Source organism: Borostomias antarcticus, assembly GCF_949987555.1.
Source record: "Borostomias antarcticus genome assembly, chromosome: 9".
NCBI lineage: Eukaryota > Metazoa > Chordata > Actinopteri > Stomiiformes > Stomiidae > Borostomias > Borostomias antarcticus.
In genome coordinates, this window is record NC_140242.1 from 25,549,588 (window position 1) to 25,572,087 (window position 22,500).

At 53.3% G+C, this 22,500-nt stretch overlaps 1 protein-coding gene across 1 annotated transcript in view; it reads left to right on the plus strand.

The window, feature by feature from the left end:
- The window catches only part of LOC311312929 (protein TANC1-like), a gene marked incomplete at its 3' end in the record, with an annotated part of 118,509 nt that overhangs the window by 35,915 nt on the left and 60,094 nt on the right, over positions 1–22,500 (plus strand). Inside the window, exons 3-4 of the mRNA XM_084442937.1 lie at positions 5,687–5,950; positions 20,136–20,240. Of these exons, the coding sequence (XP_084299063.1) occupies positions 5,687–5,950; positions 20,136–20,240 (369 nt within the window). The remainder of the gene's footprint in view (positions 1–5,686; positions 5,951–20,135; positions 20,241–22,500) is intronic.

The following is a 22,500-nucleotide window of genomic DNA, read 5'->3' on the forward strand; positions in this document are numbered from 1 at the left end:
AGTGAGATGCTAATAGACGGTTAGTGTACGCAGACGCACACACACACACATGAACACGCACACACCCACACGCACGAACACACACATATGAACACGCACACACGAACACACACACTTACCAACACCCACACACACATAAACACACATACACACACACGAACACGCACACACCCACACGCACGAACACACACACATACGAACACACACACACACAAACACACACACACACCATCACGCGCACACCCACATGCACCAACACACACACATACGAACACACATACACACACGAGCACGCACACACCCACGATACGCTCAGAACACAGGCAGAACGTCACTCCGCCGAGACTTGGCCGGCGGTACGTGAAAATGATCCGTCAGGTCACGAGAGACGGCGTTAAATCACGGCGGCCGGCAGGGCGAATGCGATTCCTCCAGCGTAAACGAGGCAACACCCGCGCGGAGGCTGCCGTAAATCTCAACCGGCCGTGCGGGCGAGCCAAGTGGCACCGCTTGAATGCTAACCGTCTTCTTCCTGTCTGGCGTGTGAGCTCGTCCCCGTTCAAGGTTAGATCCCCTTTGTCAGAGCGGCCACGGCTGTTCCGTCGCGGCCGGTAGGAGGTCTCCGCCTCGCCCCGTCCGTCACGGCGACGGTCGGATCACATTCCACCGCCACAGATGTAGTTGGGAGCGGCGGGCGACGCCGTCCAGAATTACACCCCGAGAGACATTTTCGTTTTTCACCTCACCTCACATGCTAGAAGGAGGAAAATGGGACTCGTAAACCACGCAGGATAAAAAAAAAAGGGAATGGGTTTACATTCACCGTGGGTGACTTTTATTCGCTTGTGGCTGGTCACACTGCCAGCGTGACTGAATATAGAACTACTGTAGGACTACCCTGCTGGGATGACTACTGTTCACTGCTGATAGCAGTATTTTGAGGCCACCGACTGTGTACATTGGCTTCAATGATAAATTGTTTTTTGCTCGTGGACTTTTTATACAGTACTTGAAGTTCAGATAAAACAAAAGGTAATTTTGGTTGTATTGAAACAGTTTAAATTAAAGCTTCACCTTTAAATGCTAAACACACATTATTTTATTCTCATCCATCATCTTTCTGCAGAGTCATTGTGGATACTGTAGCCTAGGATATGAATTTGACCGGAGCTCATCCGGTCAAGTAATTGATTTTCACTTTCATTTTGATATTTGAATGTGTTGTGAAACCTGATCAAGTTTATGTTTTGGGCAGGACACTGGCCTCGAGTCCTGTCCTTTGATGAGGAGAGCAGGAGAAGGGCTGTAATCATTTCCACATCGTCTCGGGGCCACTGTATAATTAGAAAGAGTTGATTTTTCTTGACCACAGCAGGGGCTGAAATTGCAGGCCTCGTCTCGACCAGGACTTGAGGAAAAGGCGACTGAAATAGCGCTGGCCGAGCTCGCGTTCCCCTCTCTCTCTCTCTCTCTCTCACTCCCTCTCTCTCTCACTCTCTCTCTCTCTCTCTCTCTGCGCTGGTCAGAGGGCAGAGCGGTCACCGTACCCTCCCCCTCCCCCCGCCCCCGTCGTCCGTCCAGACGGAGAGCGCTTTTTAGCAGCGTCTTTATGTGGCGCCTCTCGTTTTCCAAACCTTCGCCCCCCCCTTAATTACACCTCTGTCATAATCTCCGGAGCGGCCGTAAGTGCTCGGCCCCCGCGCGTCCAGCGGCGCTCGCCACACAAACGAGCAGCGCTCTGGGGGTTTATACGCTCCGCCATTCAGCACTGCCAGTCAGTGTTTCGTTTTTTTTTTTTTACGAGCGGAAAGGTACGACGACAATGAGGATATTGACATCGTGGAGAGGTCCCGCACTTGAAGCGCCAGAATGGACCCTTGTGCCCTGAGTGAAGGAATGTCAGCCATTTTACTGGTGCAAGCCAGGGGCCATAACTCCCCCTTCATATTGGGAGTTGAGGGTTGAAAGGGGGTTGCCCCCCCCCCCCCCCAGACAGCCCCTAGTGAAATACAACCCTCCTCCCTGATGGCTACATCTCAACAGTTGCATTGTGATACAGTGGTGTTTGGGTTAATTACCCTTGTAACTCTTCGCAGTTCGGGGTTCTGCATGAATGGTGGAGCTCTGTCTCTCCCTCTCTCTCCCTCTCTCTCTCCGCCCTTCCCCGCCCTCCCCCTCTACCCCCCCCGTCGTTAAACACCGGGGCGCTCTCCTGAGGCAGTGTCACACAGTGACATGGTTACCGCTCTGCGCCCAGCGGTGGCTTAGTAATCAAATCAAATCAAACTTTATTTGTATAGCGCATTTCGTACACAGAGGCAACACAATGCGCTTTACAGAGAGCAATGGGAGGGTGGACATAGGTCCCGCCCCTACATATTCCAGTGAGGTCCTGTTCCAATCAACTGACCCCCTCATCGGTCATTTCCATAACACATGTGCATACGGTACCAGGCGATGAAGACTGTCCAGTACTTATCCAGTCTTCCTCGCAGCGCACACACACACACACACACACACAGGTGAAATGCCAAAACCGCACTACTAACAGCGCGCCGCAATCAGCCGTCCGCCGGGCAAGAGCGTTCAGCCTCTCCGCGTAGATAAATAACCCGTAGGCCAAACGCTATCCTGAACACGGCGTTGAAAGAGCAGGGGTCTACCCGTGTGTAGGAATGTGTAATTATGCCGGAGGAGCGCAGTTTGCCTTTCGGCGGGGCGGGGGGCGGGGGGGGGGACGAGTCCCTGAGGTCTGGATGAGCGCCTTTAGAGCAAGGAGGAGGAGGAGAAGGAGGAGGAGGAGGAGGAGGAGGAGGAGGAGGGCCTCCTTTTCATGTGTGCTGGGATCAGCCAGCTCTATTCATGGCAGTGCTTCGCTGTGACTGTTCAAACAGGCTCCTCGTCGGCCACCAGTACCGCGTTTGCCGCTCGCTCCGCCTACTGGACGTCATCACGTGTCACAAATCCGAGTGTCTGCGAACGGCGTCACCCGGTTCGACGTCTGTGACTTTTTCCCCCCCCCCACACACACACACACACACACACACACACACACACACACAAAGGTCATATATCCACGCGGCCATGCATAGTGCAGTGAGTGTGACATTTCGCTGGCCGGGTCCGGAATGACGCGTCTTCGTCGTATCTGCTTTGTGTGGAACCTGATGAATAATGGAACGTGATGGCGCTTGCGGTTGGCGGGGGGGGGGCGGGGGTGAGAGAGGTCAGCCGGGAGTGAGAGAGTGACCGACCGCGGGGGCCAGAGCCGGTCTGGAACACTTCACAAGTGTCTGGAAAAGAGTCTGGAGGCCTGCGGAGGTGTCGATGCCACCGCTGGGGGGCCGGCCACTTCCTGTCTCTGGCATTCTTCTTTGTCTAGGAGGCCTTTTAAACACAGGACAGCTTTGTGACCCCCGCGGTGAGGCGAGGTTGAGTGGGAGCTGTAGAAGAGAGCTCTGTTTCTGATTACACAACTTACCCCCCCCCCCCCAGGCCGACCGCAGCCAATGTTAGCTAGCTAAGCTCTGACTAAATACCGACACGCCGCCAACCCCGGCCCGGCCTCTGCGATCGGTTTTCCAGGGCGCCGTCGTCATTTTTTAAATCTGCTGAACGGACACGATCGAGCAGATGGCCTGTGGCCCGTCCGCGGTACGACGCCGTCTGTGATCGAGATCCAGAACCTCGAGCGCTTGGGGCGGCGGCGGCGGCGGACCATCAGGGGTCGATCGTCCGCGCGCTTTAACGGATTAGAGGGACGCGCCGTTAGCCTCCACGCTGCGCCAAATACGATTTGCCCGCCCCGCTCCCTCTCTGCCTCCACGCCAGAACGGCGTTTCCAGCCGGCAGGCGATGGCGGCAATTACGGGGGGGTCCGCGCTTCCCATCCGGAGCTCTGGGCGGTGGAGGGGATGCTCCGAGACCCCCGGGCGGACTCATTAGCGGGTCGTCCCAGGGGGGGCCACACCGGAGACGGGAGTCCGGAACGTTCTGGGCTTGTCAAACAGAGGAAGAACGGACGTGATAGCAGAGACAGGGAACCTCAGAGGGGACTGGACGCTTCGGGGGAAACGGTGTTCTGGACGTGATCGGGGAACACAGAAGAATTGGCTTCGGCCTAAAAAAAAACACCGGAATGAGAGGCCTGTGGGAAGAGCGCCCTCTAACGTGACAGGAAAGACGGAGGAAGTGTTGGCTTTGGCCTAAAACGTGGAGGAGGAGACGGTGGAAGACGAGGGTAGACAGTACGGTAGGAATGACTGCTCCGTTCCACGACAACAACAGTTTCCAAAACCGGTTGCCATGTTGCCATGTTGCCATGCAGGGTCACGCTGACTGAGTCAGCGATTCCCCAGAGAAAAAGGGAAGCGAGCAGCGACTTTGACCCTTATTTTCCCCTGACAGCGGAAGCAACATGGCGGCCCTGACAACACCACGCTCCACAAGCCTGTCATGCTTTCGCGATTATCCCACGAGGCTAGTTTGAAGTACAGCGGGTTCCCTCGACGGCTTATCAGGCCAGCGCGCTCACGGGAGACGCGAAAGGCCACTTTCCCACAGGTGAGGTTATCAGCTGCGGGGGCCGTCAGCCTCGGGGGAGCGCCGCGCCCGGATACACACACACTCCGTTCAGCAGCGGGCTATTACTCCGCGTCAACATCGGCAGGTTTGAGCCGCCTCAAACTGCAACCACCCCCTCCGGCGCCCGCCTAAATAAACGTATTAGACCGAGCGCGGGAGAAGCAGTCGTGGATGAAGCGCCGCGCCCTGTTATTAGAGGGAGACGGTGTGAATTTCTCATCTCTCCTCGCCGCGGAGTCGGTGTGATCGCTGAGTCGGGCGCGTTATCTCGGCCCCCGCGGTCCATGACACCGGCCGTATTTACCCCGCGAACGGTCTGTCCTTCCCCGTCAGTCCCACCGGGCGCGAGATAAGCGGCGAGGTCCGTGACCTCGGGTCAGACTACACAACATGTGGCTCTGCTCTTTCTCTCTCTCTCTCTGTCTCTCTCTCTCTCTCTCTCTGTCTCTCTCTCTCTCTCTCCCCCCTCCCCTCCCCTCCCCTTCGTGTGTGTTGGCCTCGGCCTCCCGCTGATCAGTCTTCGATATGAGAGCCCTTTACCTCTCCGTATCCCGGAGGCGTCTGGGAACGCCAGGGTGATTTCACGGCGCGGTCGGAGAGGCGCGGCCCCCTCCCCGAAGCCGAGACGGCGCTGACCGCGCAGGACGCCGAGGCCGGAGGGAGGGAGGGAGGGAGGGAGGGAAGGAGGGAGGGATGGAGGGAGGCCGGCCGCCTCTGAGGAAGGGGATGGCTTTCGTTCTGCCATTTGAGCGCGTTCAGGTTGATTAGGCTCCCAGAAGCCAACGGGGTTTGAGCCCTGCGGTGTCTGATCTACGGGGACTAGACTCTGTCTGGTTCTGTAATAGGATTTTCCGTCTCTGCGAAGGGATAGGCTTCTCAGCAATATGCAATCGCCATAAGTCACGCGTTATTTATCCTGCTGGTTCCAATTCAGATTTCTGATATGCGGTCACTATCTCAGTTCGGCGGGCCTGCACTTCCTGGCGAGAACTAAAGACTGGTCAGATATTCCGGGGTGTTGCTGAAGAGTTTTCGCACTACGTCGACTGTAGTGGGTGATCATGTCCTTATTTAACCGCCATTGTCTTCGTTCTCTCTCCAGTGGTTGAAGTCCACGCCCACAGCGCCCAGAGACGATGTCAGCCGGATGGACCCCCTCACCCCCATCAGGCCGGCGGCGTCCACCCCTACGCCCCGCCCGGCGGCGTCCACCCCTACGCCCCGCCCGGCGGGGTCCGCCCCTTCGCCCAGGAGGATGTGTTCAGGCTCAGCCTGGCCAAGGGGGTGTCCATGTCGCTGCCCTCCTCGCCGCTGCTGCCCCGACAGTCCTACATGCTTCCCCTGCGGTCCAGCAAGAGGTCACCAGGTAGGCTGCCCCACCGCTAACCGCCTGACCTCACCACACCTCAAGACCTCAACTCGACCTCACCTGACCCTAACCCCGCACTCATCCTCAACCTACCCCGTCCTACCTTAACTCACTCAAAGATATACTACCGAACGGGCCTGCCGGGGCCAGGGCCAGGGGCCCAAGAGCTGGGAGGGCCCTTTCTTGTCGCATAGTCAAAGGGTTTAGTCTTTCGTGTCAATTCAATTCAATTCAAACCTTTATTTAAACTCGTGAGGCAATTGAGGTTTCTGGTTGAGGTTTCTGGTTGGTCAATACCAGAGCCCCCGAAATCCTGCTGAGAAATTGAAGCAATAGCCTAAATATTCACTTTGAAGACATCACAAGAAAGAAACCATCATGATGCTTTTTTAAGTGAGTGTGTATTTATAGTACTTTAGAGGGGCTGAGTACTCCGTGCAATATGGGCCCTTTGACTCTTTTTGGGAGAAATCCAAAGAGCAAGTCCTTCCCACAGAGTGGAGGTCCCTCGAGTCAAAACCAAGCTGGGTAAAAGCTGCTTTCATTGCGAGTTTTCTCAAATGATCTGCAAATTGGATGCTGTCTCATTGGGCAAATTCAAAAAGGTGATAAATGAAATGGGTGAGGGGGAGGGCCTTTACGTGTCATTTCCCAGGGGCCCATCCTGTCATAATCCATCTAGGGACTCACCCCTCACCCGTACGTTACAGGTGACGAATAAAGACATCTTGAACCTTGAAAACCCCAGCTCAGCCCCTCCTCCCTGCCCCAACTAGACCCCCCCCCCCCCCCCCCAGGGCACCGCCCCCCCCCCCCCCTCCCCCTCGTAACCCTCATCTCCCCCCCCCCCCCCCCCACCTTCCTGCTTTCAGCGCCACTCCACAGCACAGCGTAGCAGCCCGCCGCCATATCCACCAAGGCAGGCTAAAAGCGCCCAAAGCTTTTACCGTTCCTCTTCAGATGTTTCTCTGCTGTTTCTGATCCCCCCCCCCCCCCCCGCCGGCCGGCCCTGCTCGTCTCTGGGGACCTGGCCTTAGAGCGCGCTGTGTCCTGTCTCTCTTCAGGTGTCCTGTCTCTCTTCAGGTGTCCTGTCTCTCTTCAGGTGTCCTGTCTCTCTTCAGGTGTCGTCAGAGTCTGAGCGTCCAGGGCTGTCAGCGGGGACCGAGGAGGCTTTCATCCTTAAAGCAGCACGGTCTCTGGAGCTCTCTCCAACCATGTCACGCAGCATGCCGCTGTCATCCCCTAATATCCCCTAAGATAAGATAAGATAAAAGCCCAGTGCTGGTTAGGAAAAGTCCTAGCTAATGATTGTAGTCCGTTTTACGGCGTGTTTGAGCCAGGAGGCGCGCCGGTGCAGGGTTTGCTTGTTCCATTCTGGTCCGACTCAACGGACGCAGGTTTTGGGGAGAAGCCTCGTCATTCGTTTATTACCGCCCAATCGGTGGCGACGGGTCTGTATCGCGGCACGCATCTCCGAATGGTACTGAGTTCCAGACAGACCTTTCTCCAGAGCCGGCAAAGCGTAAACAAAGTGTGGAGGTAGGGCTGGCTATGAGAGACTGGTTCCCCCTTCCCCCTCCCCCGTATTTGACCAGCTTCTGCCGCGATGGCGCTCCTTACAACGACGGCACTTGTCTACACCCTATTGGCTTTTAATGGCTGTGTGTGTACACAGTGTCTTAATTGGCTCGTCCTCTCCAACCCCCTCCCCCCCCTCCCCCCCCCCCCCCAACGATGCGGAGAACGAGGTTGTCGACAGCTGCTCAACCTTCAAAGAGGCCGAGACAGTCGTACCTCTGGACTCGTTTCAACCGGGGCCCTTTGTGTTCTCTGACTTAGTTAGCAAAGAGGATAGAAGGCCTTTTTAAAGGAGCCAGTCAGGAGTGCGCCCCCCCCCCCCCCCCCCCCCCCCCACACACATCTGGGACCGGTCCGTGCCGCGTCTCGCCTTTGTTTCCAGAGGTCGGATGCTCGAGCCGCTTTGATGTTGCTTTTTTTAGACGCGAGATGTTGTCGGCTTTTTGGCCCGGGTGGTCCCGTCGTCGGGCCTCAGGGTTTTGGACGCTGCGCTGCAGAAGCTCATAAATAGTAGATCACATAAAAGATCTGATCTACTAGGTCTCTGGGATATTGGACTGATGATTGACGTTTTGTGACTGAACTTCGATTCTCTGATTGAAATGTTCTTCTGGATGTGTGTGTGTGTGTGTGTGGGGGGGAGGGGGGGGCAGGCAGGCTACTTTTGTTTTAAGCGGGACCCCTCTGGCTCCAAACCAGGATTATCTGTATCTAGGCTCGGCCTGGTCAGTGTTTTGGTCTGTTTTGAATGAGGTTTCTAATGGGCAGTATCCTGCTCTAATTCCAGCTACAGATTATCTTGGGAATAGTCCCCTCTGATCACCACTGTTTTCATTTCTCAAAGTGTGGTTGCTTCAGGACAATTTGTTTCCCTTTCGAACCTCCAACGCTCTCCCAATTCATCTCCAATTTCTCCCAAATCCCTCCACGACGCTCTCTGCCTCTAACAGTGGACTGGCCTGGAAGCCAGTCTTTCTCAAGAAAAAAACACTTTTTTTTTTTCTTTTTTGCTAGAAAGACTGGGCTTCCAGGCGAGTAACGTTGGACTGGTAACCTCATAAAAGCGGCATATGTTATGCAAATGTACCTCACAGGACGACGATGGCAAAAAAATGCTTACTCTGTAGTTTGTGAAGCAAGAGAATAAGAGAGGCTGCTGTCCGTGGTTTGTTCTGAAGCTGAAGGATATTATAATGCTTGCGAGGCAGGAGAGGAATGTGGAGGCCTGGTCTGGTCTAAATGCCATGTACAGTAGGCCCAGATTGCCCGAGCAGCACAGCCAACACCCACTCAAGTTCAAAAATCACCTTCTTCCATTCAGCCTCCATGAGGGCCATTGGTATTTGCCGTGATTGTTTTAAACCCTTCAAAGGGATTCCTGATGGAAAGCACATTGCCAGAGAGAGAGAGAGAGAGAGAGAGAGAGAGAGAGAGAGGAGACAGAGAGAGAGAGAGAGAGAGAGGAGGAGCAGGAGAGAAAAAGGGAAGGTTTGTGAAGGTGAACGGAGCCTGAGAGAAGATAAAGGGAGCGTTCGTTACCGACACGTCCCCACGAGGGCCCTCTCGGATGGGGGGGAGGGACAGGCACAGAGGAGGAGAAAAAAACACAACACACCGCGGAGCGTAGTTAAGATGGCGGCCTGAAACTGAGAGAGAGGAGAGGGAGGGAGGGAGGGGGGTGTGACTCCCTCTCTTCCTTGCTCACAGGTAAGTGTGAAAACCCCCACAGGGCTAGAGAGATCACACCTCCAGTTAATAAACACATAGAGTAGGAAACACCCCGGCTCGCAGACGAGAACAACATAGCACGACAATAATAACAACATAGCACAACAATAATAACACGGGCTGCCGGATCGAGATGTCTTCCCTCTCGCTGGGAAAAAGCCTCGATGCCCAGCTGAGCCGAAGAGACAGACTGCCGGGGGAGAGTGTGTGTGCACGTGTGTGTGTGTGTGGATTCTGTTCTAGTTCACACATGTTATTTTAAAGGAGAAATGCCATGACCCGGTGACTTGTCATCCTAGGCAGACGTCACACCAGAGAGAGAGAGGGAGAGAGAGAGAGAGAGGTAGAGAGACAGAGAGAGAGAGAGAGAGAGGGAGGGAGACAGAGAAAGGTAAAGACAGACAGAGAGAGAGAGAAGTAGAGAGAGACCGAGAGAGAGAGGTAGAGAAAGAGAGAGAGAGACAGAGAGAGGTAGAGAGAGACAGAGAGAGAGGTAGAGAGACAGAGAGAGAGGTAGAGAGAGACAGAGAGAGAGAGGTAGAGAGAGAGAGACAGAGAGAGAGAGAGGTAGACAAGACAGAGAGAGAGGTAGAGAGACAGAGAGAGAGGTAGAGAGAGACAGAGAGAGGTAGAGAGAGAGAGACAGAGGGAGAGAGAGAGAGGGGGGGGGGGGGGGGGGGGCGGGAGAGTCACCGTGGTTGAAGCCGGACCACCCTGATTCATCCAGCCAGCTCAGAACCACGCCCGGAGATACCGCCACACGCCCGGAGATACCGCCACAGAACACCCCTCACCCGGGGCGAGACGGCAGGCCTGCAGGGGGAGTGTGACCGGCCCCGTCACGCCCTCACGCTCCTGTGTCACCCCCACGCTAGTCCGCCTGTCATTGGCCTAGCCAGCTCCCCCTGCCCCCTCATCCTCCCACCTCGTCATCCACTCACAACAACCTTTTATACAGGAAGTGGTTACTCAGATCCAGAGCTCCTTCTCTCTGTTCATTTCCTGACAGTTTGGATAATCTACACCACCCCCGCAGCAGGGCGGCCTTGTGTTTTTAATGGCCGCTCCCGCGCCCTTTCATGCTAAACGAGAGAAACGCTGGGTTAATGAGGAGCGTGACGGAAGTGTGCCTGTGTGCCCCCCCTCGCCCCCCACCCCCCCCACCCCCGGTGCCGGCGCAGACCGGCTGCTGGCGACTTTGATCAGCTAAGCCGCAGCTTTGCGATGAAACGGCCGCGCTCGGAACATGTGTCCAACAGCACCGTCGTTTTATTTTTTATTTTTAACAGTTTACAGGTTCCGCCCGGAATCTCAGGGGAGGAGGAGGAGGAGGAGTTGGGAGGGGTGGGGGGCTGGGGGGGTGGGGGGGTGGTATGGTCTGGGTCCGGGATACGCCCCCCCACCCCTAGGCCAGATCAGGGATCAGCTTAACCTCCCCGAACTGTAATGGTGACCGTTCTACTCTGCTGCTGCTGCTGCTGCCGCCTGTGGGACGCCTGCTCCCGGGCAACTCCACAGTGACCCCCGCTGGCCGTGACGGGTCACTGCGTCGCCGCCTGCCGGGCCGGGCTGTTTCTCGCCCTCTCTCTCTCTCTCTCTCTCGTCCTCAAGGTCACGCACGGCGGCGGCGGATTCCGAGCGAGCGTCGAGTCTCCGCTAAACGCTCCCCAGAGACAGTTTTGGGGGGCCTGAGGAATACTCAAACAAGCCCCGCCTTCAAACACAGACTCTTTAAATGCACAGTCACTCCTCTCTGTGTTCCTGACATTGGCCAGCAGGCGGTGGAGGGGGTTGGGTGTGTGTTGGGGGGGGTTGGGTGTGTGGTAGGGTGGGGGGGGGGGTTCTCACACCCCCTCCCCTGGAGCATTTAGGCGTATGGACGTTTCCGAGTCAGGTGAGCAACAGTCAGCTCTATACTTAGCCTCAGAGGAACCTATAGGGACACATAAAACGGCAGTTCATATCATATTTATTGGCTTCCGGCGCAGCTTATAATTTTAATCAGCGCGTACAGTATATCTATGAGGCTCGGGGGGAAAGAGTCATGTCCCCCGTCGCACGTTTCACATGGAAAACGTTTTAACTTTTATGCTTTGATGGAGGTGGAGGGGGGGGAGGTGGAGGAGGAGGAGGAGGAGGAGGAGGAGGAGGATAGGGGTCCTCTCGGCGGTCTTCCGGCTCAAAGGCCGTCTTTCTATTGCCCGACCGGGGAGAGGAGATGTCCAGGTCTGCGGAAGGGCGGCGCCGGGCGGGTCGGGTATCTCCGTCGGGGGACTCGTTTCTCCCGAGTCCCTCGCTCTGTCGCCGTCCGTGCTGCTCGGCCGGACGAAGCCCTGCGGTCCCGACACGTCGCGTCGGAGGAAGCCTCCCCCTCGGTTCTCCGATCTTAACCCCCAAAAAGAAACGTTGAACCTCAGACACCCCCCCGCCACCCCTCCAGGTGCCCTCAGCCCCCGCGCTAGGAGGACCCCGTGTTGCGGGGGGCCCCGGTCTGGACGGGGGGGGGGGATAGCGGTCCCTCCTCCGTCTCTTATCTCAGAGTGGATGACTCTTTGTAGCCGGTGCCAGGAGGAGGAGGTCGCGCGGTTCACCCAGAGTTCAGCGGGCGGCGGCCCTGAGTGATGAGGGGGGATGTGTGAACCGCTGCTTCTTCTCCCATTAGCGGGCGGAATGACAGGCTGGCACTGGAAATGCTGGAAAAAGTCTCCTCCGGAAACGGAGAGAGAGAGAGAGAGAGAGAGATGGAGAGAGATGGAGAGTGCCGAGAGAGAGAGAGAGATGGAGAGAGAGAGAGAGAGAGAGAGAGAGATGGAGAGTGCCGAGAGAGAGCGAGAGAGAGAGAGATGGAGAGTGCCGAGAGAGAGAGCGAGTGAGTGGTGGAGAGAGACAGAGTGAGGTGGAGAGAGGGAAACAGACAGAGACAGAATGACAGAGAGAGAGAGAGAGAGAGAGAGAGGCAAAGAGAGAGAGGGAGAGACGTAGACAATACCCAGGGGGACTCTCATATCTGTTCCCTAATCCAATAACCTCTTCAGCTGCAGCCTCCATCCTTCCTACCTCCTTCTGATAGACGCACAAGATCCTGATCCAGTAGTTCAAGTTGTGTATTGACCCATTTCTTAATCTTAATGGGTCTCAGAAACGCTGTCGGGATGAGATATCTGGACACGGAAAATAGATTTATGTAAAACAGCACTGCTTCAAGGGAGTATTGATTTTAGGATGGGAAAGGGATTTCAAGAACAGGAAATATTGGCAGTCTGATATGAAGGAGTGTTGACAAGATACCCCCTCCACAGCACATTAGCACCACGGGCAACGGGAGGAAGATTAGACTCATGTCAACAGAATATTTCATAGCGGCCTGCATCACAGCTATTGGCTTTTGATCAAGTAGTTATGATGTTACCATGGCTCCCTGTGTTCTGTATCTACTGTATATTAAATAATTAAACCGCAGACATGAATGGAATGTGTTATTCAAGGATACGCAGTAATGGCTAATGGTCGAGCTGAGGCAGGGGCAGTCAGTCATTTGAGTATGATACAGTAGGGATCTTTTCATCAAAGGGTCAGACTTCTAATATCCTCGGTCTAAATGTTTTTCCCCAATGTGAATTTCTCCGGTTATGATCGTGTCTCGCTGCCAAATGTCTTTTTGTCTCCCTTCCAAATCCCCCAGATTTTTTTTTTTTTTTTTTTTTGAAGAGTTTGATTTCAAGCGCCATTAAAGTTTAAACGTGCTCAAACGTCTGTGCTAATGGATGAGACAACACGCCCCACCTAAAAAAGTAGCTCTTTAGATCAGTCATTACCTCAGCTTATCGACGGGCCTGACAAATCATCACACTCGCCCGGCCGCCTCTCTCTCTCTCTCTCTCTCCTCTCTCTCTCTCTCTCTCTCTCTCTCTCTCTCTCGTTGTCGAGGGGACGGACCCTGACTTCAAAGCCTGTGGCGTAGCCTTTGAGGAGGCCTTTTCCTGAGCTCAGGGGGGGGGGGGGAGGTGGGGGGGGCATTAGCAATGAGGGGGGGGGGGGGGGGGGTTCTTGATGTTCTTTCTCAGGGAACCGGGACTAGAAAGGGGGCTGCTATGCCAGAAAGCGTCTCTTTGAAAGGTGTCCTGATGGACCGGCATAGAGAGAAGTTCCATCCAATTCTCCACTCCGCTTCACTCCTTATCATGTGTAGAACCTTTTGATCAGGAACGTAGACGCAGCCACTTACAGACCGCTTGACCGGCTGTGACTAACCGGGTCTCGTCACTTCATCTCCCCCCGCGGGGACATCTCTGCCCGATCCCAGATGTCGGCGGACGACGACGCGGCCGGCGTCTGCCGCCGCCGTCGCCGCCGCCGAGCGAGGTCGAAAGTTTGTTTTAAGACTGCACAGAAATGCAAGGCTCCCTTCCAGCAGAGATGAGCGGAGAACGGGCTCCAGCAGGGAATGCATAATTCATGTCCACGCCGCCTAAACCCGGCGAGTGTGAGAACAGGCATGACTATTAACACCTACTGGAGCGCAAACACATTCTGCTTATCCCCCATCCTGTGCTCAGAAATTGCATTACCAACAATGATGGCGTCTGCGAATAGTAGGTTGGGGTATATTCAAGCGTATTACTATTCTGTACAGTCTCCCTTGTTCTCACACACTGAAGCATATTATTGCCCAAACCTGAATTTCTATTCGTTTTTTTAAATTTTTTATGCCTGTCTCAAATCTATTGTGTTCGAGCAGCGAGCTGTTGGCTGACGTATTCTGGACAGAATGGAGGATACTGTCTGTGCCGCCTTATTCTAGCCGGCACAAAGAGCGGGTTGTGTCTGCCGATTAGCTGCAAATGTGAAGAAGTCAAGAGTCCATCATGAAGAATGTTGGGGAAAAATGACTTGTTTCTCTTCTGGACTACTAGACTAAACTTTGACATCATTTCAGTGTTTGAGCATCCTCATGTAGCCTAGGCCTGTGGGCAGTAAAGGAGTTGTGTGTGTGTGTGTGTGTGTGTGTGTGTGTGTGTGTGTGTGTGTGTGTGTGTGTGGTCTGCTATGTGACAGCTTCATGGTCATGGCCTTCCGAGCTTCACTGAGAGAGCCAATATGCAAAGTGTCCCACAGTCACATCACACTTGACTGCTTCTCCTTAGAGACGGTCTCTCTCTCTCTCTCTCTGTCTCCTCTCTCTCTCTCTCTCTCTCTCTCTCTCTCTCCCTCCCATGTCCTGTCTGGTCTCCCCTGTCCTGTCAGGGTCCTTCTCATCTCTCAGACACACCGTGTGTTCAGGGGCCCCAACTGCTGAGGGAATGGGAACCTGAACCATCAGAACCCTGCAGAATGAACAGGAACCTGAACCATCAGAACCCTGCAGAATGAACAGGAACTGAAACATCAGAACCCTGCAGAATGAACAGGAACTGAAACATCAGAACCCTGCAGAATGAACAGGAACCTGAACCATCAGTACCCTCTAGAATGAACAGGAACCTTGTCGTGTCCCCACTCTGTTCTCCATGCCTCCCTTATTGTGTGCTTGTTGTTGTTTTGCGTTTTCCCGTGTTCCAGTTCTATAATTTAAAATTCTTCATGCCTCTCACCTCTGCGAGGGTTTGACGTTTGTTTGTTTTTTGGAGGTCGTCCAGCTGAGAAGAAGAAGATTCGTCTTCTCAGCGAGGGGTACCAGGAGAGAGGCGAGGCTCATGCATTCTAATGCCTTCTAATTGGTTCCCGGAGAAAATGTGATTTCCCTCCTGGAGAGAGCTGGATGCGGAGTGTGTGTGTGTGTGTGTGTGTGTGTGTGTGTGTGTGAGTTTGTGTGTGAGTGTGAGTGAGTGAGTGTGAGTGTGAGAGAGTGTGAGTGAGTGTGTGTGTGTGTGTCTTTCCTTCCTCCTCCACCCCTCGCTGAGGAGAGAGGGTAGGTAGGTGTTTGGTGCTCATTTCTGGCAAACCGCACAGGATGAGAACAAGCAAAGGTCAGCCCTGTCGCTATGGGCTGCCCACAAAGTTGCTAGTCCCATCCCACTGGCTTTATATATACACACACACACACACACACACACACACACACACACACACACACACACACACACACACACACACACACACAGACACATATATTTATTTATGTATTTATTTATGCTAGAATTTTTTAAATACTAACTTCATATTCCTTATAAATGAGGACATTAAAATAGAGAAACAGTGTTTGTTTTGGTTTGATGGGGCCCCGCTGTGGCCTGCTGCCATTACAGGAGTTGAGTCGAGCTTTTCCCAGTAGGAGAGTAGAGAGGTTTTTTCTACAGTATTAACAATGGATATTTGGAAATGGCTTAAATCGCCAGCCTCTTACTGTACTCCTCTAACGTAACGCCAACGTTCTCTAACATTCCACTGTTCACTCCAGACCATGCCGACTGTCATCACATCTCATAACTATGTAGGCCTACGAGGCGACATGTGAAGACGTCTTTTCAACACTTAGAAATGTTTTCTCCATCGGTGTAGATACTGCTGCACAAACCCAGCACGGCTCAGCTTATTCCAAAAAGGCCCTTACTCACAAGTCCAAGGATGAACGCAAGGACATGTTGATGAGAAGATTCAACACTCAGACACGCCTGCTTCGACTTAGCTGAGCCAGAGGGAGACCGCATGTTAAATGATGAGGACTGATGTGGTATCTGGCTGGCCGATGGTTAGTTTAACGTGGTGATAGCATCGGTCATGCTGTGTTTTATTTGCAAGTGCACTGATAGCGTGCTACTGATAGCGTGCCACTGATAGCGTGCTACTGATAGCGTGCTCTGATAGCGTGCTACTGCCAGTCAGTCATTGTAGGCTATCCCTGGCACCTATTCATTTTCTAAAGCCATCTGTTGACAAGACTTTGCAAGTGCGCCTGATTGGTATCAATTATCTCAGTGAATGTCTGCATTGCACCAACTTTGCATCTCTCCACGTAATTAATGCAACTTGCTGCCTTCTAATAATTTTAGGCCTCATCGGGTTATATTACATCTATCTATCTGAGAGCAGTTTGTTTAGTATGTAACCTCAGTAGGCTGTAGTCTAGTTAGTAGGCTAGGCGCGTCAGTGCTGCACGAACACAATAGCATATCGGATTATCAAAAATACTTAATGATAATTGTGCCCCCTTATGGAGTTCATATGCCCCCATTGAGACTGAGCTCTGGCGCCCGGTCTGCCCTTGGTTCGTCCTTCGGCTCATCCTCTCTTTCTCAAGCCTTTGTCATGCTTATTAAAGGAGAATTCCATCCTAGAACAACATTAGGCTCAACAACTAGACACCCACAAAACAATAAAGAAAAATGTGGTTTTCTTAATTATAGTTTCTCCATGTAAACAAAGCGTGTTCATGAAGTCTGCACTTCCGGTGATTTGCCGCGTCGAAACGCGTCCACAAATCACCAGAAGTAAAATAACGAGGACTAAAAAAAGAAACGTCTAGGAGGACGGGGACTGGAGTGCACCATGCTAACCCTCAAGCTCTAGCCATGCTAACCCTCTAGCTCTAGCCATGCTAACCCTCTAGCTCTAGCCATGCTAACCCTCTAGCTCTAGCCATGCTAACCCTCTAGCTCTAGCCATGCTAACCCTCTAGCTCTAGCCATGCTAACCCTCTAGCTCTAGCCATGCTAACCCTCTAGCTCTAGCCCACCCTATGAAGTTATAAAATATGCGATCGCACACACTCACACAAAAGATGACAACTGATGCACAGATGCTGTATTTAACTGGGTTCTTTGGACTTTTTGCGGTGTTCCGGCAACCTATGGAAACTCACTTCCGCCGGTGCAGGTAAATCCTTCTACAAATTGCACAGTATTTTGGCATTGTCAGTGTTTTTCTTCAATAGCAAATATAGCTAGATACAGGGCCTGACAAATGTTCTGAGTGACAAATGTTCGCTCGAGAGATAATGATGGCTACCGATGTTCTGCCGAATTCCAACTCCGTCCGCCTCCTCCCGATAGCAGTTTCGCGCAATGCATGCTGGTCAATTGAGTCTTTCAAAATAACAGCGTCTATAACCACCACATTCAGTTTATGGAACTTATTGCTAAAAATAACGAAATTCTCTGGTCTGGTTCAAGTAAATTGTAAGCAAGACACATTACATGTGTTCAGAGGCTACAAAATCATAGACTTGAATCCTCCTTTAAGCAGTGTGATTGCTCATCGGACAGGTCTTAAGTGCAGAGCGGCTCGGTCAGTCTTTAGGCGGGCAGCCGTTGATAAAAGGCGTCTGTGTTCGCTGCTGTGTGGATTCCCTTTTGATCACCTCGTAAACCTGAAAGCACACGGTCTGCATTACCCGAAATCACGACGCTCGTAGCATCGCGACGAAACGCTTGTACGAAGCCGAGTGGCCGTATTAGTCCGTGCGTGACTAATTGTTCTCACAAACAAGCCCTCTCTCTATCTCCGTCCCAGGCTCTCTCTCCCTCTCTCTAATTGGCTGTGCGTGACTTAGCACTAAAAGGTACGGCGTGACCGTCCTGAGATGAACGGAGGCCTCAGACGAGACCCAGACTCTCTACCCCCCCACCCCCCCCCAGACACCATGCCGGCCTGGCTGGCCCTGGTCAGCCTTTCCCTCGTCTGCGGAACCCAGACACACAGATGTCCGATGGTGGGGGGGGGGGGGGGGGGCGAGAGGCTGGTAGCTCCCATGTGTTTGATGCAGATCCAGCCCCCGGGCCTGGATGATGAAGACGGAGCTCTTAAACCGTCTCCCTGGCACAGCGCGGATCCAGGGAACGAGGGGCGGAGCCTCTCTGATGGAGTTTCCACTGTAAAGTTGGCGAGACAGGAGTTTTTTTTTTTTTTTTTTTTCCTACAACCGTACAAACACGCAGCAGCCTGCTTTATCTTCTTTATTTTTGGAACGTTTTTTCTTCTCCTTCTCCTTCAGACGACGACCACGTGTGACAGCGGCAGGTCCTGTGTCCCTCCCCCCCCACCCTCCACCTCCCTCACCAAGCTCTCAATGCATTTCATGTCACGCATCCATAGATGGCAGTGTGCATCAAGCTGCAGCCGGAGCTGAAGACGCCTGCTTCTTTCGTAGTCACACCGTTAACAGAGTCTTGGCCATGGTTGCTGTAACAACAACGCCCCCCCACCACACACACACACCACACCCCCACCCCCGGTCACAGAAGTATCTCGGCCCAAGATCTCAGCTGTGGGCTGCAGGGTTGTTCCATCTGACGGTGGGGGGGGGGGGGGGGGGATGTGGTATTGGGGAAAAATGGGTTATCTGGCATTCCTCATCTAATCTGCTGTGTTATGGCTGGAGTTACACATGCAGAGTCATCTGATTATGCGAGGTTGTGATTGAGTTACAGCTCTGGGGGTCAGAGAGCTGCTGCTCGTAGATCTGGAGTATCCCTCCGCTCCGTCTTATCAGGCGTTCCGTGTTCCGTTGTTCATTTAAAGCTGGTTTTCTCCCCCGTCGTGTGCTCTGTTATAACACAGTGACCAGTGATTACTGATGGCCACAAGCTGTAGTGTACAGTAAATAGTGAACTGCTGTGAACTCTTGTGGTTCTGCGTGGCAGTCAGGGTACAGGCTGTAATAATACAAAATAATAATTCATAGTTAACTGGAGACGGGTCAGATGTTAACAGCGCAATAAGAGGAAGAGAATAATAGCAGTCACACACACACAGAAAGACTCGCATAGTAGACACACATACACACAGACACACACACACAAACACACACGCAGAATGGCTAAGGGCCAACGGCAGCAGGGGGACACCTGCGTTAGGGTTAACACAACAGAAACGGGGGGGGGTCCGTGCTCAGCGTTGATCTCTGGGGAGGGACTGGGGGAGACCGGTTCCTCTAATCCTGTCGGAGAGAACGAGAGAGAGAGAGAGAGGGGGGGGAGGAGAGGAGAGAGACAAGCGGAGAGGGGAGCTAGCGGCGCGCTAACCCGGGCTCCCACTAAGCAGGACACAGCGTCGCCGCGGGAACCTGTCCGTGTCCCAGATACGCCCTCCTACGCTGCTCTCACTCTCACAGCAGGGGGGGCCGCCACCTCGCATAACTACCTACTTACACATGCTCACTTTGCTCACTTGTCTCTCTCTCTCTCTCTCTCTCTCTCTCTCTCTCTCTCTCTCTCTCTCTCTCTCTCTCTTTCTGTCAGCATTAATTCATATTAAGCATTTGCAACAGTTGTCCCTAGTATTATTTCTCTCTCTCTCTCTCTCTCTCTCTCTCTCTCTCCCCCCCCCCCCCCCCCCCCCCCTCCACACACACACACACACACACACACACACGTAAAGTAATGTTCCTAAGGGGCTAATTGCTGTGGTTTCCTGCTGTAGTTTACATTCTCAGTGCTGGCTAGCAGCGTGCTACTGAGACACTCACAGTAGTGCTATCAGCCCCGGGAGCTGCCTGCCTGCTGGCCTGCCTCGGTGTGTGTGTGTGTGTGTGTGTGTGTGTGTGTGTGTGTACAGGAGTGAGAGCTTTGCCAAACTCGCCCCACTAGGACACTCCTGTTCCTCGTCCTCCATCCCATCTGGAACATGTTAATCCAGCGAGAACTCTCTCTCTCTCTCTCTCCCTCTCCCTCTCCCTCTCTCTCTCTCTCTCTCTCTCTCTGTCTGTCTCTCTTCCCCTCTCTCTCTCTCACTCTCTCCACCTCTCACTCTATCTCCCTCACACGTTCTCTCTCTCTCTCTCTCTCTCTCTGTCTGTCTCTCTTCCCCTCTCTCTCTCTCACTCTCTCCACCTCTCACTCTATCTCCCTCACACGTTCTCTCTCTCTCCCTATCTCTCTCACTCTCTCTCTCTGTACCTCTCACTCTATCTCTCTCTCTCTCCCTCTCTCTCTGCCTCTAGGTCCAATCAGGAAGCCCAAGTATGTTGAGAGTCCTCGTGTTCCCGGCGACGCGATCGCCTCAGCGCTGAGAAAGGTGGCCGACAGCAAGGAGTCCTCCCACAATGGTGAGTCTTTCTGTGTGTGTGTGTGTGTGTGTGTGTGTGTGTGTGTGTGTGTGTGTGTGTCTGTGTGTGTGTGTGTTTCAGTGTTCGCTGTGGAGGTTGGGTTGTGAGAAAGAGAGGAGTTTTAAAGCTCGTACATCTGCCCCTAAGGCGGCTGGAATTCCAAACTTTGTCTTCATCCACAGCTTCGACGGTGCAGCTGTTCTGTGTGTGTGTGTGTGTGTGTGTGTGTGTGTTGATGCGGTGCGTCATACAAAGTGTGTGTTATATTTACGGGGTCAGGCGTGGGTCTGTGTTTGTCTAAGGGAGTGCCAGCCACTGTATGAGAATGTGATTGTGTACGGCTCCTGCTGTAACCTGCAGTCTCTCTTTCTCTCTCTCTCTCTCTCTCTCTCTCTCTCTCTGTCTCTCTCTCTCTCTCTCTCTCTCTCTGTCTCTCTGTCTCTCTAAGTCTTACACAAACATAGAGCTCCCTGTTCATTCTGAAAAAGCGCCGTTTTGAAAGCTGCGAAGGAATCAGTCCTCTCAGACGCAGTCAAATACGGGCTAGATGCTCGACTAGAGAGCACTGCTTTTAGATGGATTGTGATGGGGGAGGACGGAGTTGAGGAGATTAGTCAAAATGCAACTGTTATTTTTTTTATCCCCGTGTGTCGTGCGTCTGTGTGTGTGTGCGTATGTTCACGCGCGGGCATAAACGCGGCGGTCAGAGTCGCGTAGCCGCTGCTTCGAGCGCCCCGCGTTTGTGTGTATAGGGCTAATGTCGGTGTAAGTGCTGTGTTTTGATGTCCAGCAGGGCTGGGTGGAGCTGGATTCCTCCCGACGGGGGCGCGTGGCGCGCACGGGGGGGAGGGGGGTGGAGGGGCGCCCTCGCACCGCACACACGGCCGACCCAGAGAGTCACGGCCCGGCCTGGGAGGAAACCCAGTCGGTGTTGACTGTAACATACCAGACTGGGAGGGTGTGTGCGCGTGTGTGTGTGTTGACTATAACATACCAGACTGGTGTGTGTGGGTGGGTGGGTGGGTGGGTGGGTGGGTGTGTGTGTGTGTGTGTGTGTGTGTGGGTGTGTGTGTGTGGGTGTGAGTGGGTGGGTAGGTGTTTATGTGTGTGTGTGTGTGTGTGTGTGTGTGTGTGCGTGCGTGCGTGTGCGTGTGCGTGCGTGTGTGTGTGAGTGTGTGTGTGTGTGAGTGGGTGGGTAGGTGTTTATGTGTGTGTGTGTGTGTGTGTGTGTGTGTGTGTGTGTGTGCATGTGTGACTGGAGCAGACTTGGCTCTCAGCTGTGCCAGAGCTTTAGACGAGGGCTACCGACGGCAGCGGCGCCGGCTAAACGCCCTCCTGTGCCAACCAGGGCACTGCACCCACTCCCTGGTAGTACGCTGCTGCTTGATAATGACTGTGCTAACACAGGGCACTGCACCCACTCCCTGGTAGTACACTGCTGCTTGATAATGACTGTGCTAACACAGGGCACTGCACCCACTCCCTGGTAGTACACTGCTGCTTGATAATGACTGTGCTAACACAGGGCACTGCACCCACTCCCTGGTAGTACACTGCTGCTTGATAATGACTGTGCTAACACAGGGCTGCAGAATTAAAGGGAAAGTCTGTAATTTTGGAATCTAGGGCCTCATTTATGACTTGGCCATTATGGTTGATTGATTGAGATGATTTTCAGCTGCTTCCATGCTGCCCTCTGGTTGGGTCTTGCTAATAGTGGCGCAATGCAGACAGATTACAGCTAGCATCCCGCTGCCAAAATCACTTAAACACTCCACAGTGTACAAAGCTAACAAAATATGAGAACCCTCTTTAGGGTGTTAATTTGAGTGTTTATACCATGATTGTTGAAGTGAAACTATTCCTGAATCATTTACTTAAATTACCTATTTTCTCTGTGGAAGTAGGAAGGCGGAGTGATACTTCACATTAGCTACGAATGTAAACACAGGCAATACATTAGGTAGGTAATGTGTAGTATCGCTCCACCCTCCTACTTCTATAGAGAAAATAGGTCCCCACAAGGTTAAGGATTTGACGATAGTTTGACTTTAAAAAATGATGGTATATACTCTATCCCTTTAAGAGGAGACTGGGAGGTTGGGGCGAGGCTGAGTTCGACTCTGGCTGGAGGCAAGGTGCATGCTGGGTGGGCTCCCGTGCAGCGGGCTGCGTTGCGCTACAGAACAGCTTTTACGAGAGCGGCCCCTCAGCGTGGCCCCAAAACAGAGCTACAGCACGCCAGGTCGGCTCGTAAAAC